The sequence below is a fragment of the Aythya fuligula genome, chromosome 16, assembly GCF_009819795.1.
Source record: "Aythya fuligula isolate bAytFul2 chromosome 16, bAytFul2.pri, whole genome shotgun sequence".
Lineage (NCBI taxonomy): Eukaryota > Metazoa > Chordata > Aves > Anseriformes > Anatidae > Aythya > Aythya fuligula.
In genome coordinates, this window is record NC_045574.1 from 13,281,747 (window position 1) to 13,302,551 (window position 20,805).

A 20,805-nucleotide genomic window follows, 5' to 3' on the forward strand; every position below is an offset into this window, starting at 1 on the left:
TAAATGCCCATTGTTTAATTTTCTCTTCTTGTCCTGAAACTGTAAAAGCTTAAAGCTTTTCTTGTTTCCTGACTCACATTTTAACTTCTCTGTTTTCCAGCTTGTTGCTGTAGGTAGAACAGAAATGAATCTCTGAAGCTGTTCCCTAACAGAGTGTTTGCTTTCTCCTCTGCAGGGCAGTCCTGGAGAGATGGGAGAGGCAGGTCCCTCTGGAGAGCCAGGCATCCCTGTACGTATCCCCATCGCTTACATTTATCATGAGCTCGGCTGAGTGTTCTAAGGCAAACTGTGAAGCTGGAGCTGACACACTGCTGCTCTGCAGAAAGAAAGCTTTTAGTGACAAGAAAGGTGCTGTGCTGCTTATAATCCATGCAGGTCCATGGTGATAAGCACTCCCACACAGCTTTATGCTTGCAAGGAGCTTCCCAGCACATGTGGTGCAAGTCAGCCAGCTGGCCACCTCCATGCACAGATACTACACTGAGGTCAAAGCCCATCCGAGGCAGGTGGTGTCACCTACTGGATTGAAATAATTGGGATCCAAGATTTCACGTTGAGGCTCTTCAATGGGATGGGGAGGGTGGATTTGCTGCTCCCAAATGACACGTCTGACTTTGGTGTTGGTTGACAGGGCGATGTCGGTATTCCTGGTGAGAGAGGTCTGCCGGGACCCAGAGGAGCAACTGTAAGTACAACGCTGCTTGTAAACCAAACAGATACTAAAGGAGCCACATTCTCTGATTGTATTGTCCCTGGGGACTTTCAGCAGCAGAGGAATTATGATCCTGTAAAAGGGTCAGATTCTGTTCTTGCTGACAGCCCTGTGCAAATGCAAAGCGATTCCTTCAATTTCCTTTGGCAAAGAAAGCTGAAGCTGCCCAAGCAGTTAGTGAGGAGACACTGAGCAGTGAGCAGATCCCTGATTAAACAGTGATAATGAAGTTCAGCCTGAGCTGAATGCCAGTTGCTAATGAAGCAAAACTGTTAAGCTATTTCAATGTACGTAGCCACCAACATATGAAATCTGTCCCATTCCTGTATCACTTTCCTTGGAGCAGTAGAGGTGTACTGCAAAACCAAAACCCATGCAAGCACTGGAAAGCCTGCAAATTGCCACCCTGAATGACAGGAGCTTAAAACATGTTAAAAAGTTGGTAGACCTGCTGGGAATCTCTTGCCAGAAAGGCACATAGCTGCAAAGCTTTTCACAACTGCTTGAAAACACCCTGAAGCTCTCAAACATACAGTGCAAAGCCAAAACAGTTTTCAGGTGGGAATCTGCTCACACATTTCATCACCCACCCCCAATACTGCAGCAGCTTTATCTTGCTGAGAGCCTGTAGGTGTGAGCCACTAGGAAACCAACCCATGTACAGCTCTAGCAATTTTTGTGTTTACTCTCTGAACTGACAGCTTTGTGAAACTTCTGGGCTAGAAACCAGTGTGGTCCTCAATGGAGCATTTTGTTCCCACATTCATTGCGTTTCTTGCATCAACCCAGAGCTAAAGAAATAAAAAGCCACGGGAGTTGCAATGTAAACCTGAAAATAACTGCATGGCTGCCTGTTGTGTCCCATCTGAACAGCAAGGATCATAAAAAAGTGATATAAGGATGATAAAAACTTGATTTTGTTCATAATACTGAAGATTCGAGGGTACCATTTATTTTCTCATTCCCCAGCTAGTGCTGCCATTGTGGTTGGACCTGACCTTCCAGTGGTTTTGTTGGGCTTTTTTTAATTTTATTTTCATTCATTAATCTCATTTTGAAATCCAGAAGCCTACAGCAGGTCTAACGTGATTTCTGGTATGTGCCACTTGAAAGAAATTGAACAGTATAACGATTTATGGTTTGTGAGCAGTTGCTCTTTAGATGGCCAGGGAGAGGGAAAAAATCAGCCTTAGAAATAAACTCAATTAATAATGTTTGCTTTTATGTTGGCAATTTTTCATCAAAATCACCAGCCCCACACAAGGTATTGGATTGTTATAGCTAAAGAACAAATGCAATTGAGCTGATTACATTGGTGCAGGCTTCTGACATGGATGCAATAGCATTTGAGCCATGCTTCTTTCTAATTTCTGATTTGTGTTGGTAGAGTTCTAATTTATACGAAATGTCGTTAAGCCTAGGCTGTTCTAAGAGAGATGCAGGATTTGTCCAGTGTTGTGTTAAGACCATCTGGCTCAGAACAATTTGAATCTGTCACAGCAAATCAAGGGTTTCTTCCCATTCAGAGGCTGTCAGATTTTATCCGGTACCACAACTTTAAAGCAGGAGTACAAGAGAGTCATTTCTGACATAATTTAATGTAACTGTCTTAGAGCTCTGTCTATAATTCTTAAAGTTTGTCTTTAAACTACAAGCAGAAAACAGAAGCAGCCACAGACATACCTGAGCAGTCGTCTGGCTCATTGAAGATGATGCTGTGCTGTTCCAGCAGATGGGCTCCTTCTGGACAAACCCTGCTTTTTGTACACAGCTACAACCACAGTTGGTCTCAAGACCCAGGCAGGGATAAGGGCAACTGGTTTAGGTTGTACATCGAGTCACACATCACAAGAGGATTTCCTCTTCCTCTTGGTGATGACCAGAAAAAAAAATTATGTGAAACACTGGGTGTTCAGATACCAGTGTGAATTTGTAGGGCTAACAATCAGAGAAAAAATACTTACGGAAAAAATACCGATGCCATTTTGCACAGGGCACACCTTTGCTGCAATCCAGTAGAAGGCTGGGTTCTTGGGTACAGTGGACAGGCTGTGCTGACTGATCCTCCATCTGCAGCAGCCAGTTTGGAATTGATTTGTGTCCCTTCACACTGCAGAGATGGCTGTGAAATGGTCCAAGCAAGTGGATGCAATTGTCATTTTTCATGTCTAAGTGCATGCAGCCCATTTTACAGCAGTTCCTTACAGAACTGGATCGACCAAAAGCACAACACTGGGATAGCAGATCCCGTTTAATGTGTATTGTCTGTGCTATGTCGTGCCTACATCTTTTGCTGACACTGATCTGTACTATTCAGGTGTATGGTATGTTCCTAATCATTAGCATATATATAGACAAGCATTTTTATTTGGTAACAAAATCATATTTTTACTAACAGCATTATTTTTATTTAGTAAAATACAAATTTCAGTTCACACCAACACCACTGTAATGGCTGTATCAGCAACGCCACTGGGAAGAGTGTTCTGTAGTACGTCACAGCATACTTTCTGTCTGGTAGAATTGAGCCAATTTAACTGCACAATTGACACATCTGGCCCTGAATGAGCTCCTTACCAAAGCTTATCCTTCTCTTTGCAGGGCCCACTTGGTCTCCAAGGCCCGATAGGAGCTCCTGGTGTCCGAGGCTTCCAGGTTGGTATGCTGATCAGGGTAATTTCACATGCATCCCATTCTGGTGGGCTGCTGCTTTCTGCAAACATCTGGCAAGGCAATTATTTGGTGGCAACAGCTGATGGGAAGAAATATCTCACCTTGCCAGGACCAGGTTACCACCTTCGTAACATGTGCAGTAGAAAGAACACGACCAGATAAGCTGCCTGCTGGAACCAGTGATATTTAGTATTTTTATATAAGAAGGGTTTGAGCTTGATCTATATGAGGACACCTTACTTTCTTCTCCACCTGGACACCCTCAGCCTGTATTTCTTCAGTGAACTCCTTTCCCCCTCTGCTGCTCTGGGGGCTCTATTTCCTCAAGTCCTCTCCAAAGGAGAGTTTACAACCACTCTCCATTCCCCTGTGAACAGGCTGAGAAATGATGCATGGTGCTTGTGTCTGGGAGCATCTCGATCAGGGGTTACAGGTGTGAAGTTACCAGCAGAAGGCTGGAGCACCTTGTCAGTGTGGTCGACCAGTTGCGACGCATGGTGGGGCAGAAGTCAAAGTTGTACCAACCATGCAAGCGGTCCCTAGGTCCTGGGGAATCAAGGAGAGGGGAGAAGTGAGACAAACAACCCTTTCAGACCTTTTATTGGTACTGCTGAACTCAGGGAGGTCAAGACGTGCAGGGTTTCCTGTCACTTTAAGCTCTAACTCTCTTTTTTGTTGTTTTCCTAACAGGGTCCTAAAGGTGCCAGTGGGGAACCTGGCCTTCCTGGTCCAACTGGAATTCGGGGAGAGTTTGGTGACAGGGTAAGGAGAAGATAATATCTGTACCTAATTCCTGTGTGGGTGATGTGAAATCAGAGCATAACAGGGCCCCAGACACGATGTAGCTGGCGTCATTACATCAAGCACAAGTAGACTTGGTAAAAGGCTGGTCCACTGGGGGCATCCCAGCCCACCCTTTAACTGCTGAATGCCCAAGGCAGACCAAGATGGCAGGGAACAGAATTCATGCATCCCCTCTTTTGTCTCACTTCATATTCCTGTCCTTGTTTCCAATTAAGCTCAGGAACTCCCACTATTTTTAGACAGGATGGATTGCTTAAAAGAGACTCTGGAATCCTATCCTAGCCAGAAAAGACAATTGTTTTTTCTGCTCTGTGTGCTTATTTCACCAATGACTAGCTCCACATGGACATATGAGAGCTGATTCATGCGTTTTTGTTTTTCAGATGCTTGATTAGGGTTTCTGGATTTTTTTAAATTACGTTTTGCTCAGAGATTTTGTTCTAAACAGCAACACACCTGGGCCCCACACCTCAGAATAAATCCAACTTTTTATTTAAATGAATTCATTCTCATTTAAAAGAAGCCAGCAGAGCAGAGTGAATGGCATTTGTTCAGGGCTTGCAGGAGAACAGTAGCTGTGTGTTCGTCAGCAGCCTTGACTCCAGCTTTAAGGTGAAGTTTCTGTGTAAACGATCGCTGCGGCACCACGGGGATTTCACAAAGACCCTTCTGTGCAGGCTCCGGGCAGGTTTAAAAAAGCCCCTTAGTCGGAGGGACTGTGAGCCTAGAAGTGTAAAACAGGAGGGTCATTGTGGAGCCGTGGGGTCCTGCCCAAATTCATAGCTTTGCTGTGGTGAAAAATGTGTGTTCAGAGGGTCAGAGGCCCCTGCACAGAGCTGCCAGTTATCCAGAAAGCTGCTTCGAGCACAGGGAGAGAAAATTTTATGCCTAAAAAAAAGGGGGGCCAGGAACAAATAAAAATCTAGGCTTTATTTCTGGCTCTGAAGTTAAATGTAATTACTCTAAGATGTAATTCTTCATTGTTTCTTAAGCCCCCAGTTCTTTAACAGTTTTCCCCAGGAAAACATGCTGCAGCAAGTTAGGATAACCCCAGAAAACATAATATGAATGTTCTCAATATAAAATGAATGTTCTCATTTATTTCATACCATGAGTAAATTCACTTTTCTTCTGACATCATCCAGTGTGGAAGGCAGAGATCAGTCACCCACCAGCACCATTCGGGACCTCACTTTTTAATATGCAGATTTGTAAAGTTGCTATTTCAGTCGTGATAGCAAGATGACAATGATGAAAAACAGAAGGGCAGAAGAAAAACGGAATTCCTGCCCCAGGATGGATAAGAAAGATTAGTTTTGTGAAATGGGTGTAAAAGACTATGATGTAAAGCACAGAATTAATTTTAGCTTCATTTAGGAAACGGAGGAAGATGGTATGAAAAAAGGTCAGTGTGGATAACCCACGCTAGGCAGGGGGGAGCAGTGCATTGCCAAAACACTTCAGGAAGGGCCTGGAAGGATGAGGACTCAGGGAGGAGAGGAGCACCAGGCCTGAGTGGGATCCTGCCTGGGCTGCGGTGGGATGAGGCTGAGGACCTGCCCTACAGCACGCACTGGTGACTGCAGAGTGCGCTACAAGGCTAACAGGGATGCTCACGATCCCTTTATTTCTGAGAAGTATGAATGAGATTTGATCCCTCCTACTTCAGTTAGCAGGCTCCTTCCCAGCCCCTTGCTGTGTGAATGAATGTGTGAAGGGTGAGGAGAAAAGCACTTTGAGCTCATTTGTCGTCTTTTACTTATTTTCAGGGCCCTACCGGTGTTACTGGTCCCAAAGGTAACCAGGTAAGTGTAGCTGATCTTTGTGATGAATTTCATGCTGCAGTCAACAGAGACATTCAAACCATAGCTGAGGTGCAGCCTTTGAGACCACAGCCTGCTTTTCCTTCCCTCAAACTAAAGTATTCAGGAGCAGACACCAATAAAACACTTTTTGTTCTATTTTTTTGATGCTGGCAAGAGAGATATAGTCTGTTCTGATGGAGACATAAGAAAATGCAGCAATAAAAATGCTGGACTCTTGTTTATTTTGTAACCATAAGGCACGCCGTATATAAGCTCCTCACATTAGTGTTCCTCCTGAGTTAAGTTTGGAAGCTCAGCTTTTCACCAGGGCTGTTCCTGTGACTAATGGAGAGGATTTGTCCTAGCCTCGGAGCTTGGCAGGCTAATAGACTAATTTAATCTTTTATTTTGTGCTGCTTAGCTTCCACAGCTGGATCCATCTCAGTGATGAGCTTTTGAGACAGTTTTCATCAAATGTATAGCTTATGTCTGACGTTGTTTTAGCAATGCCTGATGTTGTTTTTGCAGAAAACAAGTGCTTTGCCAACAAGCGTTGCGTGTTTTGTTTACCAGCTTCAGTGCCTGTGAGGTCTGTTGTGTTGCTAAGGCAAAGACCAAGCTGACCTCTGTTTGTCTTGAAATAACTTCCTCTCTAAAGCCATATAGTCGCCATAACGATGTTCATCATGTGCTCTAATTGCCATGTAATAAGGAGAGTGCAGTGGTTTGTGTTGCCTCCACTGACGCCTGACTTGCACGCGCTGCTGTCACCACGTTAATTCTTTTATCTCCCTTTCAGGGCATTGCTGGAGCAGATGGCCTCCCAGGTGACAAAGGAGAACTGGTAGGTGTCCTTGCATTGAATTCTCAGATAATAGAGGGGTCTGGAGAACCGTGGTTCAAGAACCAATAAGATCAGTTAGAATTAACCATCCAAGAGCTCCAACCACCATCATCAGACCACTGACTGCAAAAAGAAGGCAACCCAACCCTGTGGGTCCCTTCCAACTCTGGATATTCTATGGTTTTATGATTTTTCCAGCCATAATATTCTGGGCACGTCAGCTCCCCTAGTCCCTTCAGGAGGAACTGGCTGGGTAGCCAGATGGTGTGGCCTTCGCCGAGCTGCGGCACATCAGCACTTTTTGTCATTTTGCTCCTCAAAGCCACAGGGCGCCGTGGGCACTGCTCTGTCCCTGGGAGGTTTTGTCCATCTGGAGAAGTGGCCAGGCTGCGTTCAGTGCTGCCACCCAGGGCAGCCTGTTAGTGTCAGGGTGCCGGGTCCAGTTGTGTAAGGGCTGGATCAGGCCTCCTGGCCCCTTTGCTAGGGACCAGCACGTGTGGATCATCATCACTGCTTCCTGCATCTTGCAGAGCGGGAGATTTGACTTTGGGTGCATGTTTTCTGCAGGATTGTTCTTTCATATCTCCCTTTCCTTTCTAACAGGGTCCCTATGGTCCCCCCGGCCAAAAAGGAGAGGTATGTATCAGGCATTGCAGACTTGTGCCCAGTAACATTTTGTTTATAAACATGGCTATTGTATCTTTCCGTGATGTATCTCCACAAACTATCTTCTAAACACACATGGTCAGCCTGATCAGTTAGAGAGACTTGAAGAAAGGCTTAATTAATCCCCATGAGAAAATAATGGACCATGTCTCGTGTTGCGTTGTTTAATTTTCTTCTTCTTCTTTATTACAGCCAGGAAAAAGAGGAGAACTTGGTCCCAAAGGTGTCCAGGGACCTAACGGGACAGCTGGAGTTCCAGGGATTCCAGGACACCCAGGGCCCATGGGCCATCAGGGGGAGCAAGGCGTTCCTGGCATCACGGGAAAACCTGGGCCTCCTGTAAGTATTGTTTTGTGTTATTTGCATCCATTGGAAGGGGCTGCAAGTCACAGTGGTCATTGCAAAAGTGAATTAGAAGTTTAAATATACAATTCCTAACCAGTACTTCAAATGTTAGGCTTCTGTCTCAGTCCAGAGCATGTTTAATTACTCAGGAAAGGCCAAGTAAGCCTCAGATTAAATATCTGGCCTTAAACATTAAAATTAATTTCTGCCATTAATGTTGTGACAAAGCTCCTAAATTGAAGCCATCATCTTTTGAAGAGGAGGAACAAAAACTCATCTTCATGCAGGATCCTACGCTTCTTATTGAGCTGCTGGAAACGAGTTTCATGTCCTGAAGCTTCTGTCAGTGATAATTATTAACAATGTGCTTTTTATAAGGCAACATTCTTCTGTTAATTGCAGGGCAAAGAGGCCAGTGAACAACATATAAGAGAACTCTGCGGGGAGATGATAAATGGTGAGTATTACTGGGAGAAAACTCACTTCAATTACCATATTTAGCTGAAGATGAGGAGATCCCAAACATAAGACAGCTGCTGAGATCTGTTATTTTTTCTACTTTAATTAGGAAAAATGTGCTGATGTTTAATGTAGAGAAATTATTCAGGAGGTCACCATTTGTCTGGGTTGTCTCATTATTCTGAAATTAGTGTTTTTTAAATGATTCATCAGGGCAATACACAAAGCATGCTGAAAGAATCTTTGACAGAGCTGGCAGTACACGTGGGCAAGTGTGTCCCCCAGCCTGCATCGTTCTGCGCTTCAGCTCCTACCTCCTCCTTCCAGCTTGCCTCTCCCTGGCACACTGTGCCTCCCTGGAGCAGGCACCAGGCAGGTGCCAGCTCCCAAGAAGAGGCCTTCTTTCTTTGAACTTCATGTATTTCTTTTAGAGATTACGTTCAGCATTGCTTGTTTCAGAAAATTTGTTTTGAGTATTTTTTTCCAGAACACTCATTATCTTTTTAAGTGGTTTAGGAACCAGGAAAATATTAATGGCTTAAAACACCTAGAGATTTCTGACCAAAATCTCCCTCAGTGGATATTAAAATGTTGCGGATGAGCTGACAGGACAGATTCTGCAGTGTTTAGTTGCTTCCTGCCAGAAGCTCCAAGTGTGGAGGAGTGGCAGGGGGCAAGATCTGCACAAGCGTGCATCTCTGCTTTGTTGCCAGATACCCAGTTCTCAACTGTTCCCTCAGTTAAGCACATTTGAGGGTAAATGATAATTAGCTGAGCAAAGGGTGAAAATGTTGGACGTGCAGTTTTTAATTTAGGTGTGTTTTGTTTTTTTTTTTTTCCTTTTTCAGATCAAATTGCCCAGTTAGCTGCTAACCTGAGGAAGCCCTTGTCTCCAGGAATGACGGGTCGGCCTGGCCCGGCTGGGCCCCCCGGTCCTCCTGGGGCTACGGGAAGCGTTGGGCATCCCGGTGCTCGTGGGCCTCCTGGCTACAGGGGGCCAACAGGAGAGCTCGGGGATCCTGGTCCCAGAGGTAAGTGAGGCTGAACCAAGCCCTTTCTCTTTGATGCCCACTGAAACAAAATGACAAACTTGTACTGATTGCAGCAGTGGAGAGGAATGAATCAGGCCTTTGGCAGCCTGAGTTCTGGAGGGCAGTTCTGCTCGCACCTTTTAGGATGCAATGCGAGCAGAGATCTTAGTAGTATCCTGAGGATTTTGAGTTCCTCTTCATCTTTTCCCTCCCTGTCCTCAGATCTGGCTGCTGTATACAACTCTTTGCTGAAATTGTCTGTTTGTGATTAAAGGTGACACTGGTGAAAAGGGAGATAAAGGACCCGTTGGACAAGGTATCGATGGACCCGACGGCGATCAAGGACTTCAAGGTAAGGCTGTGCAAATAATTTAATGAACCATAACTAAAGTAAAGGCAAAAGAACAGGTCTGCATGTTTTTGGCACTATGTTGTAGTCCCTTTGTCCATGTAACGGTTACAGTAGGGTTGTTTTCCTCTGGGTACAGCAGGTGCACACAATTTGAACAGTGGAATTTAACTAGTACATCCCCTCTCTGCACCATTCCCATCTAGTCCTAAATGTTTTGGAGAATGTTTTAGAAAAAAGGCAGCTGGGACAACCAGACTCCTCATTTGTTCTTGGTTCCTTCCACTAATGGCTGTGAAAGGTCAGGAGCTTTTACAGATTTGAAGGTCAGGACCTTTCAGAACTACTCTCAAGTGGTTGCCAGTATCAGCAGGTTATTATTGTCAGTGGCACTTCATACATAATAATCACTTAGCTGATATACTACTTATCATCTGGTTTAAAGGTGTGTAACACCAGTGAGGTTCTGGCTTCAGATTAGAATCATTCCTGCTGCCTGTTTCCTGCACTCTCGGTCTAGAGGGACATTTGTCTTTGCAATGCTCTGATACAGACTGCCTGCAGTGAAAACAGCATGCAGGACTAGCAGCAATAGTCCTGCAAAACTGAATTCATGTCTCTGGCTTAAACAAGTTCTGCAGAGAAATCAGGGATGTTACTTCATTTTGCCAGAAATAAATATAACTTCTTAGTCTACAGCTGTAGAGTACAGTGGTGTTACTGCTCTGTATTTGGCTATAGTTCCATAAATCCTTTATCAGAGGACTCAAAGATTCATTTCTGCAAATTAATGAATATCTATTAGAAAGTTTGAAAGTATATTTTTTATTTTGCTTGCCTATTAAAGCAGTTTTTCTAATTGTGATTACATCTTCGCAATGAATAAGTTACAAGCACCAAAACCAGGCTCTGCATCCATATACTTTCATAAAAACAGTATATTCATTTCTCTCAGATTTTTCCATAGAATAATTGCATTAATACATAAATATCTTCTTTTCCAAAGCGAGTAAAAAGATGCTATTTTTATATATTAGATATTGAGAGCATTTGTCCTATTCATGAAATGTAAGATGTAGTATAAGAATAGTAGATGCAATTAAGGAAAACAGTCAGGCACCATTTCTTTATCGCAATTAAGATGAGAATGCAGGTTTATAGATCATCTGTTCATATAGCTGTCCTTTGAGGAAACAGAATCTTATTTTACAGTATTGAAAAAAGTTTCAGTAGCTTCTTGTTATAGAAATAACTTGTCAAAAAAAAAAGAATAGCTCAAGTTTTCCCAAAGCAAAAATAGTTTTTGCCAATAAACAAAATGTATTTCACCCTAAGAAAATTTTTGAAATTAGACACAGGTATACAGGAAGTTACTTATCTGTAGTACCAAGGAGGTTCTGTATCATCACTCACTACTCTCTTTCCCTTATTCAGAGTCTTAATTATGATTAGACTTTGAGAGGTGCAATGAACTGAAGCAGCAAAATGCCGCTGCCTCCTACTAGGGACTGGGAAGTAGGGATAGACACAAGCGCTCCTATTGGCACAGTCAGCAAGCTGTGAGCTCACACAGCGGGAGCATCCCTTGAGCTAACTTTTCAGAGACCCTGCAAAATAATTCTGATTACAAATTAACCATTGTCATTCATGAAGTCACACACTAAGGTAAACACACTGGTCAGCAAAAGTCAAAACAGACACATGCAGTGACAAAAGTGCAATGCTAAACATCTGCCTTCAGCTGTACTCGGGTAATTCCAGTAAACCAAAAGATACCCTCCAGATTCAGGCCAAATTTATTCAACACCTTGCACTCAACAGGCTGTAACAAGTCTGATAAACAGACACTCCAAGTATATTAAGAACTCTAAAAGTAATATATATTTATACTACTTTTACATATGTATATATAAGTTTATATAGTTATATATGTATGTATATATCTTTTTTTAGATGAAAGGCAGGAAATATTTCATTTAATGTTTTTCCCCTTCTTGTTTAGGACTTCCTGGTGTACCTGGAATTAGTAAAAATGGTCGTGACGGTGCTCAGGGTGAACCCGGTCTTCCAGGGGATCCTGGTACTCCTGGTGCTATTGGGGCTCAGGGAACTCCAGGAATATGCGACACATCGGCTTGCATGGGAGCTGTTGGAGCATCAACTTCCAAAAAATCATAAAACAGTACAAGAAGTGGAGAAGTGACTGAATATTTAAATAAAGAGTGCATTGTAAGAAAACAGAATCTTCCTAGTGATAAATGGACAGATGTTCCTTCTATTATATTAAGTGGAGACTTTGACACAGTCATTCAGTTCTATGAAAAAGAAAGCATCAGATGACAACTGTAATTAAAGATGCTTTATGAGTATTTTTTCCTCCCCCGATTATTTTCCAGAATTTTTATTGCTAAACAACCTCACCTTCCCTTTCTCCCTTTGCTGAAGAGACCTGCGAGAGGAAGCATTCCTTTCCACCATCATCTCCCTAGCTGTCCTAAAGATCACCATGGCTATTCTGCATAAAAGTTTGAGCCTTGGCAATTGAATTCTTGGTGCTGCTCCTACTGACTTCAGTTACACAGGTTTGTGCACTACGTCTGCACCATTAAGGTATTCAAGCACCTGGCTGCTACTTACATCAGTGGCAGTTAGGCATTTAAATAGCCAGTATTTGAATATCTTAATATTCTGGGCAAAGAACATAGCTTACGGATATGCTGTCTGTTTTCAGACTGCATCTCACATAGCAAATACTAAGCCCTTGCAATCAAATTCTGCAAAAGGTGCAATGTATATATTTTAACTTACAGGGGAGAGCTTTTGTACATTTCCATATGATAATAAAGGAAGTTAAGTAACAGCATTTTCACGACCTCTACGTAAGCTATTTGCACAGTAATTGTGAATAAAACCCCAAATAAGAAAGGATGCTCTTCTAAAGTTCAGCCAAAAAAAACAACAACTGTATGAACTGTTGTAAAAATAAAAGGAGATTTTTTTTAACCTTTTCTTTGTGCTGTTATAAGTGTCGTTATACACATCAAATGCTCAGATGAACTCTATATTCCAAAACTGGTTTTACTAGGACTGTTTGGAAATAAAATGCTGCAAAATTGTCAATATCCGTGATTTAAAATAGTATTTATTTTGAGATCTTTTTGTACTTTAAAACCTGCTGGCATCATCTATTATCACCAAAATTAATAAAGCCACTTTCAGCTCACACAATAGTCTATCTCTGCCCTAAATGCTGAAGCTTATGAACAATAGAGACATATTAATCTTTAAATACTAAAATAGTTTGTGCGTTTAATAATCTGCTGGTTATAATGTGCCATTTTTGGACTTACCAGTACAAGAAACTGCTGGGCAGTTGTGTGAGAGGCATTAAAGTAATGCACCACTATAAAAACAATGGTAATAGCTTTACATTACTCTTTAGAGTGATGAATGTTAAATTATGCATGGCAAACATGAACGCCATAATAGCAGCACAGTTGTAACTATGCACTTACTCGATTAACCAACATAACCTTTAAACTTTTAATCAGAAAAAAAAGGGCATTATAATATGGTACCTTTAATTCCTTTTTACATTTAAAGAATACATTTGCCTCTAGTCATTAAAATAACAGAATAGGTTGATGTTCTACAAGTCCTAACTATACTGTATCACCTTAAAAAAAAATAAAGGAAGAAGAGCACAACCACAAACAGAAAAAGAGCAAAAAGAGAAAAATAAGGCATCACGACAATTTCTTATTGCCTCTAGTCCCAAAGCCCCTTTAACAGAACACTGATTTATATTGCTGGCAGTCAATTTTCATTTCCATTTTGAATGAAGACTGTTTTCTGTTAAGCTCTATTTATGCATTTTTACAAGTTATATTTTGAAAGTCACTCCTGGAGCATATCAAATTCATCACAATCAGATGAATCCCAGCATGTAAACAGGAAAAAAAAAACGGGGGTCACTTATTTATCCACGCTTTCCATACAGTTCAAAGCAGTCAGTTCAAGCTACTTGGTCTCCATGCATGTTTTCCTGCAGTGGACACGTTACAAACGAGTCTGAACTTGCTATTTTTAGTCTCCTGCCTGTTTTACCACAGAACACAGTCTCAAATTCCTAAAAATCAAAATAATAAAAAATAATTATGCTTAATGTAAGTATTTACTTGAGACGTATGTTTTTGTTTCACTAGTGTCTTGAAAAGACCCAGATACACCTTCTTTGCTGAGCGGCTATGCCAGTATCTTGACAAGGTTTTCCTATACACACTCCAGCTACTCTCTTAAGATACTTGGCAGAGGCAGAATTACTCATGGGCTGCAAGTACTGCAGTAGGAACATGAAATCTTATAGTGCATATAACCCTTTCCTACTCTCATCCATTCTGAGATACCATGGGTATTCAGCTCCCGAACCCCACCATGTAGCTACCTGTTCATGCAAGCTAGCTAGATGATACCTCTGTGAACAAAACGGGAATAGAGAAAAAGGGAGGGGCGAAAAAAAGAAAGGACTCAAGACCCTAATTCTACAACGTCCAGACAGCACAATTCCTGAGCGTGACACTAGCTAAAAAATAATCAAATTTGAAAACCCTGAGGATACCACACTACTGTACTGAAACTGTTCTGAGGGCAGCTGGTCAAAAACAAACCAAAAAGGAGAGCTCAATGATCCTTCACAAATAGCATCCAACAGAAGCATCCCATATACTATGAGCTACATTACAATAACTTTAAAATGCTTCACAGTTCTATCAATAACAAAAAAGAAACTGGATTCGAACCTGTTTCAGCGAATCGCCGTGCTTTTCCTGAATGTACTTGAGAAATGCCGTTGTCCATTGTAATGTTGTTGCTTTATCAGTATCAGCGGTACAGAATGGAACCAGCAGATTCAGTTCATCACAGCAAATCCGGATTCTGCGCCTAAAGACAAATACAAGAGGTTATCATCCAGATGGGAGAGAAGGAAGGAAAAAAATAAAAAATAAAGAAGGAAGACTACTCGCATCTGCTACAAGCCACAAACTTTGGGGACTGCATTTTGTTCTATTTTAATCTAGCTATCTTTTGTTCACTACAAACTTTACATTTGTAAATTAGTCATGTTATGTGCATGTTAGTTTCCTTATCATTCTAGAGCTGGTTAAATGTTTTAAAATACCCTTTGTGTTTATAGAGCAAAAAAAACAACAAAGCAGCCCACAATTAAACATAATTTTTCTTTCCTCTGACACCAAACCCTCACCACTTGCATCTCTTTTTCTTGTGAGTAAAACAAATGTGTCAGATTTACCTCTACCTCTGGATAAAGATGGGAGTATTACAGTATCAGTATTTTAGCCTTCAAAAACTTTGTATTGCAGCCTCTCATAGAAATTACCTTCTGTCTCTCTCCATGCGGTTATGTCTTTCTCTTCGCTGAGCAACTCCTTCCTGTGTACCACTCTGCACCTGCACGCTTGGGTTGGACTGTGCTGACTGCCAGGAGCCCTGTGCAGGCGCAGCGCTCTGGCTATCACACATATTTTGAATGTCACTAAGAGGTTTGCGATCTACGTTTGCTTCCAGTGGGCTTACTCGGCTGCAACTTCTTTTGCTTAGTGCTTGCTTGCATAACGTGTCTTCTTTGCAAAACAAAGAGGAAAAGACCCCATTGAAAACCCTCCTATTGATCATGGAAAATATTGATCATTGAAGATTTATTTTTTTGTTTTATGTGGAATAATCTCCGAATCTTTATGGCTAACCTAGACTGCCTCTTACAGTAACACGTGTCCTATGCCCCAAGGCACTGCTTGCTGTTCCAAAATCCACCTAGCTTCTGTTTTCTCAGCCAACCTCCTGAGATCATGCCTGCCTTTGGATTAGCACCTAAAGAAGTAATTTAACTGTTCTTTAGTTGGGTAACTGGATCTGTTATATCAACTTTGGGGCCAAAAATGCAGAAAGAATCCAATTACATACTTTAGGCCAAGCCTTTCAGAGATACTTTAGAGCCTCAAGTTTTCTCATTTCAAGCTAGAAGTGCTACACAATTTTGGAAGTATAGCTAAAATTACAGGTGTTGAACTTTTTTGGGTGGGGAGAAATCTAGTTCCATATTGCCTACAGTACATTTCAGACAAAGACCACAGCACATGTGAATAACTACAATCACATTAAACGTGGAAAATACACAAATTCGGGAAAAAAAATACAGATTTGGAGGACAGAGAAACCTAAGTATAAAGAAGACAAATGTTTTACCTCCAACTTTAATCCAAACTTCCTCAGGCAAAGCTTTATTCATAGCACCTACTGTCTGCTTTGTGGATTCAATTTCCTGATGGTAACAGAAAGAAAACGTTCTGGGTATCCCAAGGTCCTGATGTTTGGCAGCTTCCAAGATAGTGCAAGATGTTCCAGAGGTCTGTGAAAACCAAAAATGAAATATTTAGAGGATTACATAAAAAGGAGAATTTTGATATCTTCATGTGAATTTCTTAAGTTTTAGCTTCCTGATTCAATGGCGTATGAGAAATCTCAATTACTTCTGCATGTGATTTTAACAGAATGATTTATTTTTTTTAATACAACTCTGAGATTTCCTGAGTGCCATACTATCATTCTTGCTTCAGAGCTTACTGTGAGTTTGGGGGGAAAAAAAAAAAAAAAAAGTATTTTTCTATTTTTTTTATTTAAAAAAAAAGTACTTTTTAAACATCTTCTCCTCTTGAATAAGTGAAGCCAATATACTAAAATAAAATCTTTCTCTTAAGAAATCTAATGGCCTACTGATTAATATCCGATGCACACTTACAAATGACACTACCACACAATGGCTTGAATTACTTTAGATAGCATTACAGATTAACACATTAATAAATTAATTAAATTATAGATCATACTACTCGTGCCTATTGAAACCAAGGCACACTTTAACACAAGACTTTAGAAGTCTATGACATTCAAAAGATTAACACTATTAGCATTGGAAATCAGGAGAGTACAACCAGTGCAGAATATATTATCTACCTACCTGTGCTTGTGAAGGATTAGCACTCCCAGAAGCAGAACACGTGTTCATAGTAAACAATGGATACGTGAACTGTAAAGAAGGTGCGGTAGGTACGGTCTTATTTTTCACCAATGTAGCACACTTGTTTTGATGCTGATGAAGAGGAACACCTATCAGTTCTGTTGGCTGTCGAATCAATGTTACTAAACTTAAAAAACAAAAAAACAAACAAACAAAAAAAACATACAAGACTGATTACTTGAAAAACAAGGTGCATAGAAAAGTTTATAGCTACACATGGTCTAGTAACTATCACCTAGAACCCACTTCCATTTACTGTAAAAAGAAATCATTACTGCTGTTGTATCTCCTACCTCACCGACAAAAAAAAAATAAAATCAGCTGACAAGGCATTTTATTCTGTGCAAGGTATCTTATTCTGCTTTATGGCTCAATAAAACACTTTATCAGCACACTAATACAGTTACAGGGCAGTATTATTGCTGGAAATTTTTCCTCACAGTGAGGCCTCCAAGTTATATCATTAATTATAACAACCAACTTCTCCTCGTTTTATTAGGATCAAAAGCTACCTTGCTTTCAACAAGGTGCAAGTTAAAGTAGGTCATGTTCTTCTCTCGCCTCTATTTATGATACGTGTTGTTATCAAGAATAAAGTTGTAAATTAACTAATTTTGTAACCACATTCTGAGGGGCCTGGAGAACAAGTCCTACGAGGAGCGGCTGAGGGAGCTGGGCTTGTTCAGCCTGGAGAAGAGGAGGCTCAGGGGCGACCTTATCGCTCTTTATAGGTACCTCAAGGGAGGCTGTAGCGAGGTGGGGGTTGGCCTGTTCTCCCACGTGCCTGGTGACAGGATGAGGGGGAATGGGCTTAAGTTGAGCCAGGGGAGTTTTAGGTTAGATGTTAGGAAGAACTTCTTCACTGAAAGGTTTGTGAGGCACTGGAACAGGCTGCCCAGGGAAGTGGTGGAGTCACCATCCCTGGAAGTCTTCAAAAGACGTTTAGATGTAGAGCTTAGGGAAATGGTTTAGTGGGGACTGTTAGCGTTAGGTCAGAGGTTGGACTTGATGATCTTGAGGTCTCTTCCAACCTAGAAAATTCTGTGATTCTGTGATTCTGTGATTTATGCAATATAGGGAAGGAAGTAGTCAGAGGTCAGTGGAGTTGCAGCCACGTGTGACTGGCACAGTTTACAAAAGCCCAACTCATCAGCTCGTGTATTAAAGAAGTACTGAAGTACTTTTAGTTAGAAAAACAGTTTTCAACTCTATGAAAATACGTATCTTAATAACATAAGCTAAAATTAATTACAACACACTTGTTAAGAGTTACTCCAGATTCTTGGGGTTCTTGGCATCTGGGGTTTTCTGTCTGGATGCTGTTGAATCTGTCTTCCAATCGAACTCTGACTGCAGATTTAGATCTAGACTCTGACGGCAGTGCCGAATTTTCGACAGGAATGTTTTCTTTATTCGTCCCAACAGAACTGTCACCATGTTTAACCTTTACTAAACTGTGTCCTGCGACTTCTGCAGAGCTACTACCCTTGGGCGTTTTATCTGCTTGGTTCGCAGGGGGGTTGGACTCACTGAGTAACATCATTCTGAGCTCCTGGAAGTCAACATGGCCCACACATGGGTTTGAACTTAGCAAATTGCCGTCGGGGGGTAATGCTGACTGGCAGATAACCGGGAAAACCGCCCGGCTCCCAGAGCTGTTTGAGGAACACCCATCCTGACCGGGGTTCGCCGAGGCCTGGGGCAGAGGCAGCTCTGCAGAGCTGCCAGCTAAGAAAGCAGAACCGACCCTGGCTTCTACTTCACCTTCAGCAGCTTGTCCCTCCGCATGTGAGTAAGGTATGTGCTGGAGCTGGGTGTACTCTATTTCTGTCATCTCCACCAGGCTGAGGTCTGTGGTGGTAAAACTAAGGTTTTGCTCACCAAAGGCAACGTTGCTTGAGCCTCCAGGTCCGCCAGCAGCCGGAGCGGGCTGGGGAGCGCTGGCCGTGCTGGGAGGACTGGAGGTCCGAGGCTCCTCTGGGGCTGATCCTGATCCTGACATGCCTACAGCGCGCCTAACCAGTTACCAACACCTTTTTCAAACGCTAAACCGTAAAACCCGTAAAAATTATCAATAACAGCCATAAAAAAAAAAAAAAAAAAAAAAAAAAGCAATAATAGCAATACATAAACGTAATACAGATTCTGTAACTCCAGTACCACGAGGACTCAAGGCTCCAGCTCCGAGCACCCCCAGCTCCAGACACCGCTGCTCACGGGAGGGATTTCACCTGCCAGCACCCGGGGGGGCTCCGGGCTGCCTGCTCGCCCGCAGCCCCCTCACAGCAGCCCCCGCTCCGGGACCCTTGGGGGACGCCAAGAGATGGGCTCCGGCTGAGAACAGCCGGGGGGAGCCCCTCGGTGGAGGGACGGAGAGGGGTCGAGGAACCCCCGGGCTCGGTCCAGGAGGGTCCCCGCCGCCCCCTCAGCCCACCCTAGCGCTGAGGGGACCGAAGGCTCCCCCGGGGCAGCTCCAAGCCCACCCGGCCGACCAAAGAGCCGCCGCCAACCGCCCCTCAACCGCCGCCCTCCCGGCGCCTGCGCCCTGAGGGCGGCTTCGCCAACCGCCATGAGGCGGCGGCTCGGCCCCTCGCCGTCCTGCCGGGCACCATCGGGCTCCAAGCCCCGCAGGGACGGGTGCTGAGCCCTCCTTGCTGGTCCCGGCTTCGAGGGCTTTGCGTTTTGTTTCAGTTTAGGCTGTGGAGAAAGTGGCGGGGTGGGCGCGCAGAGCGCGGTCTGTGAGGGAACGGCAAGGGGAAGGCGGGGGAGCGCTGAGGGGAGAAAGGGCTGCAAAGGTTTTAAGGGTTTTTTTTTTTGTTCGTTTTTGTTTTTCTGCGTCAAGCCTCCCCATTCGATGCGAACGGTGCAGGAATGCATCGCCTAACACGAGTCGGAGAACGTCAAAGCCTTCGCTGAGGGAACCGCAGCCGCAGAGCATGCAGCAGAGCTCAGCTGCTGAGCACAACGAAGCTCGCTCATTTCGGCGGCTGTGTGGCCTCAGCCGCTCCCGGTGCCTAAAAATAAAGCCAAAATAAAGCCAAAATAAAAATAAAATTATTAAAAAAAAAAAAAAAAAAAAAAAAAGAAAGAAAGAAAAAAAAAGCCGTATGGGAGCTCAGCGGCCCCAGCTGGGGCTACACACACGGCCCCGGGGCTGCCTCAGCTGCCCACCCGCGCACCAGCCATCAGGAGGGGAAATCGTGGGAGAAAAAAGCCACGATGTTTTGAAATTAACACGTGTGTTTTGTTTCTTTGTCGCAGGATGCTCTCTCCTCCCTTTCTGCCTTTCTCTCCCCCCCCCCCCCCCCCCCCGAGGAGCACGTCTCCGCAGCACTGGAGGCAGGAGCCTGCTACACGCAGGTACGGTGGAGGTAAACGCCTTGGTAATGCACCTGTGTGTAAAAACTTTTCTGATGTAAACCGACTCAAAAGCCCCTTTCCAGTCTTCCGAAGTTGTCAAGTGGTATTACTGCATCATGCCATGAAAATGAGCGAGGTGCATTTACGGTTCCTTAATGGTGAACAGATTCTCCAAACTAATCTGTGATAAAAGAGTGTTTCCTATAAGGAAAAAGAAAACTTTCACCCATCTATTTCACAACAATGAAAGGTCCGGGAATCTAGTATTTCCATAGCTCAAAGCCAAAATAAATTACTTAATTATTCATTTCTCCAGATCTTTTTGGTGTAAAATCTGAAAGTAACTCAAACAACAAAATCTTCCGAATAAATTAGGGCACGTGTTAGAACTGAGAGAAAAAATCACAAGAACAGACTTTCACATGTTTTTCAGAACACCTACAAGGAAGTATCAGTTGGGCGTGGTGGCATCGTGTAAAATATCTTTTGTTAAACAGATGGAAATGAAACTTGTGTGCCATCAGCCTCTTGTGGTGGCATGTTGAGAAGTAGCAAAGCTAGTTAGAAAATAATACACATGTACAGATTTAAGAAATGGACAACGTTTCACTGTAGATGTTTATTCTACTTATCGTAACAAAAACCTGTGAAGTCCCATATT

At 42.9% G+C, this 20,805-nt stretch overlaps 2 protein-coding genes across 2 annotated transcripts in view; one reads left to right on the top strand and one right to left on the bottom strand.

The window, feature by feature from the left end:
• Positions 1 to 12,791, top strand: part of COL9A3 (collagen type IX alpha 3 chain) — a 35,657-nt gene extending 22,866 nt beyond the window's left edge. Inside the window, exons 21-32 of the mRNA XM_032198633.1 lie at positions 176 to 229; positions 632 to 685; positions 3,314 to 3,367; positions 4,076 to 4,147; positions 5,959 to 5,994; positions 6,794 to 6,838; positions 7,442 to 7,474; positions 7,697 to 7,843; positions 8,252 to 8,306; positions 9,157 to 9,339; positions 9,614 to 9,691; positions 11,691 to 12,791. Of these exons, the coding sequence (XP_032054524.1) occupies positions 176 to 229; positions 632 to 685; positions 3,314 to 3,367; positions 4,076 to 4,147; positions 5,959 to 5,994; positions 6,794 to 6,838; positions 7,442 to 7,474; positions 7,697 to 7,843; positions 8,252 to 8,306; positions 9,157 to 9,339; positions 9,614 to 9,691; positions 11,691 to 11,866 (987 nt within the window). The 3' untranslated portion in view covers positions 11,867 to 12,791. The remainder of the gene's footprint in view (positions 1 to 175; positions 230 to 631; positions 686 to 3,313; positions 3,368 to 4,075; positions 4,148 to 5,958; positions 5,995 to 6,793; positions 6,839 to 7,441; positions 7,475 to 7,696; positions 7,844 to 8,251; positions 8,307 to 9,156; positions 9,340 to 9,613; positions 9,692 to 11,690) is intronic.
• Positions 12,792 to 13,703: 912 nt separating this feature from the next.
• TCFL5 (transcription factor like 5) lies at positions 13,704 to 18,786 on the bottom strand. The gene is made up of 6 exons (XM_032198541.1): positions 18,044 to 18,786; positions 16,725 to 16,911; positions 15,953 to 16,115; positions 15,087 to 15,327; positions 14,488 to 14,629; positions 13,704 to 13,817 (listed from the first exon to the last, which is right to left on the bottom strand). Exons 1-6 carry the CDS (start codon positions 18,784 to 18,786, stop codon positions 13,704 to 13,706), a joined length of 1,590 nt encoding a protein of 529 aa, XP_032054432.1.
• Between the last annotated feature and the right edge of the window lie 2,019 nt (positions 18,787 to 20,805).